This window comes from Bipolaris zeicola, assembly GCF_000523435.1.
Source record: "Bipolaris zeicola 26-R-13 unplaced genomic scaffold scaffold_255, whole genome shotgun sequence".
NCBI classification, from domain to species: domain Eukaryota; kingdom Fungi; phylum Ascomycota; class Dothideomycetes; order Pleosporales; family Pleosporaceae; genus Bipolaris; species Bipolaris zeicola.
The window spans coordinates 26,100-34,304 of record NW_006912304.1 but is presented as its reverse complement, the minus strand read 5'-3'; the positions used below and the strand labels follow the sequence as shown (position 1 = coordinate 34,304).

The window sequence follows — 8,205 nt, the reverse complement described above, 5'->3', positions numbered from 1 at the left end:
ACGTGGTGTTGAAGAAGATGGAGCTCTGCAGCTCGATTGTGGTTGGGGTGGGCCCGTGCTTACGCGAACAAACTTCTGATAGGTGACTGTATATAGTTATAAACGACAGTATCCACCAAAACGATAGAGAAATTGAACTCATCAATTCTCCTCAAAACATTCATATCAACCCACCAAAGTCACACCAAACACACACCCCATTCCCATCTTGAAAACTCGCACGTGGGGCACTGAATCCTTCCCGTCGTCTCCACCCGCATTCAGTTATATCAACCTCATTTCCGCCCCCTCCCCAAACCCTCCACCACATAAACCCACAACAAAAAAGAAAAAAAAGATCCTCCAACCATGTCCAAACTCATCGTCATAATCGGCATAACGGGCAACCAAGGCTCCTCCGTCGCTCACACCTTCCTCTCAACACCCACCTGGCGCATCCGCGGCCTAACCCGCAACCCTTCCTCCCCAACCTCCCAACACCTCTCCTCCCTCGGCATCGAAATGGTGCAAGCAGACCTGCACGACCCCTCCTCCCTCACCACCGCTTTCCAGGGTGCAAACCTAATCTTCAGCGTCACAGACTTCTGGACCCCGTTTTTCACGCCTTCAAACGCTGCTCGCGCCGCGGAGCTCGGGGTGCCTATTGGAAAATATGCGTATGAGCTTGAAGCTGAACAGGGCAGGAATATTGTGGATGCGGTGGCGAAGGTTGTCGCGGGGTTGGATGCGGTGGGATTTGTGGCGAGTACGTTGTGTAACGCCCGCGAGAGCAGCGGGGGTAAGTATAGTGAGTTGTGGCATTTTGATAGCAAGGCAGATGTTTTTCCAGCGTATGTAAAGGAAAAGTATCCGGAGTTGGCGGAGAAGACGAGTTATCTGCATACGGGGTATTTTTATACGAGTTGGAGGTATATGCCTAATCGGTGGTTTGCAAAGGTATGTTGTCACGTGGGAAGAGGTGGTGGTGAAAGAATTGCTGATGAAAAGATACGCATAGTTGCCGGATGGCTCGGTTCAGATGCAGTCTCCGACTTCCCCAGACGTGCTGATTCCACATCTTAACCCACGGACAGATGTTGGCCCTTTTGTACAAGCCATGTTGAAGCTGCCTCCAGGGTCGACGGTCATGGCTGCGAGCGAGTGGTGCACATGGCCGGATTGGATCAAGACTTGGGGCGAAGTAACTGGGGTCGAGAATAGTTACAAGCAAGTTAGCGTCGAGGATTTCGACAAGGAAATTCCAGGAGGTGCAGGTAAGGAGATTGGAGAGATGTTTGAATTTTCGAGTACTTGGGGGTACAATGCGAATCAAAAGGATACGTTGATGACGTGGGATCTGGAAAAGGTGAGAATGGAACGCTTTGTTGCGTGGTTTGGAGTTGTCGGCTAACGATTGATTGGTTTTTAGATGGGCGTACACGTCCCGACAATGAGCTTAAAGGAATACTGTAAAAAGGAAGATTGGGTTGCAGCGGGCATACTAGCACCCTAATTATGAACTTCAAAGGTCAATTCTTGCATGGCGAACCTGGCATAAGTTTCAGTAGTCATTTGAAATCGAATTAGCAAAGCAGTCAAACCTCAGGAATCATCATTCATTCAAGTCACACATGTCTAATCTAGTACGATACCACACACAGCCCCTAAGCATGTCATTATACAAACACAAGATTCGTACCTCCATTAAGCCGATCCTCCACTCTACGACCCAAAATCCATCTTGAGCGCAATCTTGGGCATTCCATCATCCTCCCTATTAACTTCCTGTCTCCTAGGCCCTTGCCCGCTCTTCAACACCCCTTCCATAAAGCTTCTTTGCTCAGGCGTCAGTCCAGTCACCACAGTCCTGAACGCCTGTTGATCGGCACCAGCAATCTCAAGTAGCCTTGCCGCTGTTTCCTGGGTTGCCTTTGGTTCATTCTGTGCGCGTGATAGCAAGGCAGGAATGATTATTTTGCACGCAACTTGTCGTTGTGCTGGCTCTGGAAGAGTTGAGATGAAGCTGACAAGTGTCTGGGCAAGGGTTGTGCGGGACTCCTCGAGGCCTTCTACCTCTGAAGGTATTGCAAGGAAAGAGAGGGTAGGCGGAAGAAGAAACTTCGCAAGACTTGTCTCAAAAGCGCCCTTCTTGGGCAAGAGGAGGAGGGAGCGGCAGCATCCAGCAGCTACCTTGCTGGTGGTGACCGTATTAAGACAATCGAAAAGATCATCAGCAAATCGTTGGATGAGAGGGTCGTTCGGTGTGAGTGCAGATGAAGCAGAGCTCAACAAGATAGTAGCCGTGAGAATAGTGTTCTTCTCACACGCAAGAGCAGCGTCGAATTCCCGCTTTTGGGCATGTCTGAGAATGGCAAGGAATCGCGCCAGCGTCGCACGCAATTGCTTGCCAGTGTCGTCTGTGGCTTCAGCATCTGGCGCAAGACTGCTGATGAAGCGCTTGAAGATTGGCAACGCCTGCGGGATGACTGTTGCTTGGCATTCGCCAGTGCTGACTATGGATGCAAAGATGTGAAGAATGCAAGCATGAAGGTCGGCTTTGATAATGGATGGGAAGACTTGTGCAGCATCCACGAGAGCAGACAATGCCGTTGTGAGCAGAGCAACAGCTTCTTCGTTCATTTCGTGGCGAGCTAAGGATGCGAATTAGCGAACATTCTTCTCAAACAACAAGAGAAACCCTACCTTTAGATTTGCTGTCTTCCAACCCGGGTATTAGACCTGATAGTACTAGTACCATGATCTTGGTCAACTCAAACAACTGGTCAATGTCTTCTGAGAGATGTTCGTCTGCGGATGTGGTTCTATGCAAAGTTAGTGAATTTAGAGCGGTCCGGCTTGTATCCCTTACCCTTGATCCCTCCTTGCAGATGGATGGCCAATGCAAAGGTTTCGTGTGATTTGAACAATGACTGTCTGTATGGTCAGGCCTTCGGTGAGCACCAACCGATCGAGCATGTCCATCGTCTCCGAGAAGACAACTTCTTGGTATATGGCATGTCCGGACACCGAAGGTCGCAGGATCTTTTTCAAAGCCTGAAGTATCTCCAAAATCTGCTCTTTGGATGCCTGGAGATCACCTGGACGGCCTGCAAGGGCCTCAAATGCAAGACCGAACAGCACAAAGAAGAAGGCAACAGGCTCGTCGCGATAGTTGATATGGTCAGCCCTTGGGTTCGGATCAGACTCGGACAGTTCGGTCTTTCCATCAAGTGCGTCAAACACGAACTCGCTATCCTCTTCGATGAGACTAGCAATTGCATCGACAAGGTTGAGCCAGGTGTCCTGATAAAACTTTAACAGGGTTTCACGGTTAAGCGCAGCATAGATGGTATCAAGGCTACCAGAAAGCGACGCAGAACCCATAGAGGAGGTAATGTCGGGTTCGAATCTGAGGCGAGCGTATTCCCGCAGCGATGCAAGCCAAAGAGGTGTCAACTTAGCAATGTGCGGCTTCAGCACGTCTTTAAGGTAAGTCTGCTCGGCACTAGCAATTTGCAACTCTGCCCAGGCCGAGAAAACTGCCATCTTGACCATGACCTGAGCATTTGAGCTTAAACCTTTGAGATCGCCTATTGAGGCAGTCTCAGATTCGCCTAAGCCGTGTTAGTCAAGTATGGGGATGAAGGAAGGGCAGAAGACATACTGGAGAAGTTTTCAAGTGCTGAGACGAGCAACTTGAGAATACGGCCCATTCGATCCACATCTGTTACGATACCAGTCGCAATAAATGTAGCACATACGTTTACAGCTTCAGCTGCAAGTTCTGGTGATGAGTCTGCTGCAAAAGCTGGCGTGAGTGCTGAACCGATCTGGGCTTGGTATTGTTCAAGTAGGGTAACTTCAGCAAAATCTGGATCAGGCGTTTTGCCGAATAGCTATAAAATGAGTTAGTTGACGTTCCACACGCCCAATATATGTGCATACCTTGAGGACTTGGTCAATGATCTTGAGACCGCGTATCCGCAGCTGAACAACGCCCGCAGTAGATGCAGAGAAGGCAATGCGCACGACATCAGCTACCCTTTGCTGTAATGCCATCACACAAGGCGCTTCTTCTCGGAAAGCAGCTTCCTTGCTGACCATTGCAACAAGCTCACTCAAACAGTCCATACCAAATGTCCGGACTTGCCACTTGAGCAGCTCTTGGCTCACTTGTACGCCATCTCCTGACTCAGCACCTGGTGCATTTGACGCAGATGCAAAACCTGCAACTTCCTCGTCCTGGATCTCTGCTGCGCCCGCTTTCGGCTTCTGCTCAATCTTGTCCTGAGTTTCCACCTTTTTCGTCTTTGTCAGGACGGAGTGGCATCGCTGCACCCATGTTGCTGTGTCTGACAGGCCGGTCTGATGTAGCCAATTGCGGATAATATTTCGCACAACTTCATGTTCTGGATCACGGTCAAGTACGTGCCACAGCTGATCCTCTAAACCCGGCTCAGCCACACGTATAATCTCCTCTGTATTACGCCTCATGATATTGTGCAAGCCGTCGATAGCCATATCACGGATCTGTGTTGAGCTACTTTCTACAGATCGCTGTAGATTCTTGACATAGGCCGAGAAGTCCATGTAGCCTGGCGCATAGAGCGAGATATGTTCTTGACAACGCAGACTCTCGATGACAATAAGTTCATCGGCATCGCTCTGAAATAGCCCCACAAGGGTCATGATCAGATCTCTTGATTTTGCGACATCCTGTAGATCTGGCCCCAGTACATTAATATTACTGTCAACACATCGTGCAATAACAGCAGGAGTCGGTATATCGATCTCAATGTTTGAGTATGGAAGAGATGCCGATTCTTCGTTGTGTGTGTCTGCAGCGTACCAATGCGCCAGCATGCCGAGCGTGCTTGTAACATAGCTTGAAAACGATAGGCCGGCAGAGTCAGCGACTCGCGACAGGCTATCCATTGCCCAGAAGTGTACAACTGGATGTGGATCATCGCCAAGAGACGTAAGTATCCCCAGTATGTTCTTGAGATGGAAACCAGCAGCCATCCCACCAAGCTGGGAGTGTATGCAGCCAAGGGCAACTGCATATCCAGAACGAGCATTTGGTTCGCGGTTTGCAACGATTTGATCAACCAAATAATTGACTTCAGTAGTAGTGAGTGCATTTCCAGAGCTGTTACACAGGCGACCTAGGGCCTCTCCTGCAAGGTTTCGAATGAAGGGGTCGGGCAGGATTATGAACAACTATTTGGATCAGCGAAGAAACAGATAATTTGCTGGGATACTCACGTGCAACAGATCCTGCATAACCTTCTCAACCGCTGCTCCTTTGAGACTCCCGGGAGCTGAGCGTGTCTCCTTTACTGCAACCTTCAGTGCGGACAAAACTGCATACGCAATGTTGACCATCATGGCAGTCTTTCTGTTGATATCCCGCTGCAAACTGCTTGCAGAGAGGAAAGACGTCATCTGCTCCAAGATGCTTTCTTGTATCCTAGCAGTCTGCAAGGGAAGACAAATAGCAAACAGTTGAAGTGCTGCATTGACCACCTCAGTGGCTGGCGGATCTGGAAGCTCATAAGACTCGTCTGACTTCCTGATATACAGTGAAATCGAGTCATGTTCGCGAGCTCCACAGATTGGAGAGAGAAGGGTGCGGTCGATAATAGCCTCAGGACCATGTCGGGTGAGCCAGTGATGATGAGTATAGGTCTCTTGCTCGCCTGGGAGAGGTGTAATGTCATATCCGCGGACTAATCCAGTAACACCAAAACCGTGGTTGTCAGCCACCTCCCAGATGCTCTCAAATGTTCCTGCAGCACTGGCAATGGCAGTACTAAATGAGCTTGTGGTATAATTGTCGGGCTCTGCAAAAGAAGCGATCGCAAAGGGCAGCAAGTTGGTCTGTAGTAGCACTTCCGTACTGCTTGCTGGGCTGAGCTCAACGAGCTTGGTGTAACATTGAAGAACTCTCCTCCGGACCATCAGATCAAAATCATAAAGTTGCAATGCTGGCGAGAGCCTTTGTGACATATCATCAGTCGTCTTCTTTGCTGGCAATGTATTCAAGAACAACGTCGTGTTCTGGAGCATTGCGGCCAACCTCTTCGTTACGTCCAATGTCAGGATCCGGCTGTTGAACTCCAAGAACGTTAAGATTGATCCCAAAGCACATTCTCGGACATGTGTCAAGAAGCAGAGCTCTAGGTAGTTTCTTTGAACCATGTTATCTCTGTTGAGTGGCTTGGGTAGCGCATTCTTCCACAACAATAGTAATTGCGATAGATGGATCTTAACAAAGTTTGGCCCCAGGGTCATCAGGCCTCCAATCAAGATCCAGGCGACTTGTATCTGAGTAGAACCGATTCTCAGATCGGAGTTGCTGGCCGATTTTAGTAACGATGTGGCTTGTGAGAGCACCCTTGAATTTACATCCACGGATCCATGTAATGGTTGCGAGGTCGACGTGCTCAGCACAGCGGAGAGACCGTTGGCCAGACCAACGCATTTCCTGGGCGACTGTCGCGGCCCTGCGAGAAGACCAAGTTCTCTGTTAACGCTATTCATGCATATAGTGACAGCAGGAAGTAGCTGTAGAGGACAAGCAAGAACGAAAGCGCGTAGACAAGCGGATGCTGTCACTTGAACAGTGTAACTCGGATGCTGCAAGACTTGAATCAAGGCATCTCGACAGGAGTCTGCGACTACATTGGTAGCCGATCCAAGACTGCTAAATAGAGAAGACAGCGTGCTGAGAGCGCCAATCAGTGTCTGTTTTGTAGGCTCTGGGCGCTCCTTCAACACCTGAGGGTAATCCTTGAGGATATCATTGACCAGAAATCTCACGGCATGCAGTTGTCCAGACTCTCCAAGCAGGCCGCGGCCAACAACACTCTCCAAGATGACTGCGACAAACTTTCGTGTGCTGAGAGTGCGATAGCGGTTCTGTACAATGATGTTGTTGCTGAGAACATCAACAAACAGGCTTCGCGCAATGTCCGAATATTTGCTCTCAATAATGTGCTCGCCTAACCCCTTGATTGTCTTGATATAGCACACCGCAATTCCAGCCCTAGTACGGTTGCCAGCCTGTGGTCGACAGTATTGCGTTGCGAGTAATTTGAGAAGACTCTCAATGGTGAAAGAAAGTTGCATTGCAGACTTCTTGGGCGCAGGTGATTCGGAGCGTTCCATGATGACATCGTCGCCATCGTCATCCCCTGGCTTTTTGCTCTTTCTTTTCGCTGTCTTCGATCGCGTGAGGATAGGAATATCGACCGGTGCGTTCTCGGAGTAGTTCTTTACCAGCGCAGCGCTGATGCACGATGCCACTGCATGTCTCACAGACGACGAAGGGCTGTCTATAATCTTCCAAACTACGTTTTGTAGCTTATCAAAGTCGGTCGAGTTGTCGAAGAATGGTGTGTACCGAATCAACTGCTCCAGACAGTAGCAAGCAGCCGTTTGAACAATATAGGACTTGTCGCTGCCAGCATTGCGAGCCTGTTTCCATGCATCTCTTGCGATCAGCTCATCCGCGTGGGAGCTGACCCCTTTGAACACCTTCCCCACGGCCTTGAACAGCGCTGCCCTCAGACCAGTGTGATTCTGCGCAGACTTGACGAGTCCCAACAATGTCTTTACTGCTAATGGCGACAGTTGAATAGCGCTATCCCCTGCCGCTTCGAAAATGCAGCCCAAGCAATGCGCAGCCGCATGCTTGGTCCTTATATCCTTCTCGCTCTTGCCAGCGGCATTGAGTATGTTTACCGAATCATTGATGGATTCGAATAGCAGCTTCCTGTCTCCCTTTTCGAATATGCCTGCAATCGCTCGTCCCAGGTTGTTTCGAATGACACGCGTGGGTGCGGGGGATGCGAGGTTGACAATCTGGAATATCTCCTTCTTGATGTAGATCTGATGCGCCGATGCGCCATCGCCGTCTAGAGCAGCTACATGACGCGCGAGGTCAGAACTGAAGGTGAGCAGGTACAGGTCCTGCTGCTCGGTGGGGAGGGCGTGGAGCTTCTTGATATCGAGTTCAGGGTTGGTGGGGCTTTCGTCGGCGGCCTGGCCGTTTGTTGCCATGGCTATGTGTGTCCGGCGTGGACCTCCAGTGTCCCGTGGTGAAGTTGTTGGCACTAGCTGCTCATGCCCTGATGAGGCTCGTCATGCCAGATGTCGACTGTGGAGTCGCTGGCGAGTGCATGTGGGAGTTGCGGACCTCCGTCTTGGCAGGGACGATGATCT

General features: G+C 50.1%; 2 protein-coding genes across 2 annotated transcripts; one reads left to right on the top strand and one right to left on the bottom strand.

Annotated features, from left to right (window-relative positions):
- Positions 1 to 348: 348 nt before the first annotated feature.
- Positions 349 to 1,390, top strand: COCCADRAFT_8963 (uncharacterized protein; the record flags this gene model as incomplete). Its single annotated transcript, XM_007718795.1, has 2 exons — positions 349 to 936; positions 998 to 1,390. 2 exons carry the CDS (start codon positions 349 to 351, stop codon positions 1,388 to 1,390), a joined length of 981 nt encoding a protein of 326 aa, XP_007716985.1.
- Positions 1,391 to 1,701: 311 nt separating this feature from the next.
- Positions 1,702 to 8,043, bottom strand: COCCADRAFT_8962 (uncharacterized protein; the record flags this gene model as incomplete). Its single annotated transcript, XM_007718794.1, has 6 exons — positions 1,702 to 2,630; positions 2,683 to 2,801; positions 2,849 to 3,593; positions 3,644 to 3,875; positions 3,925 to 5,199; positions 5,245 to 8,043. The coding sequence occupies 6 exons, from the start codon at positions 8,041 to 8,043 to the stop codon at positions 1,702 to 1,704; spliced, it is 6,099 nt and encodes a 2,032-aa protein (XP_007716984.1).
- Positions 8,044 to 8,205: the final 162 nt, after the last annotated feature.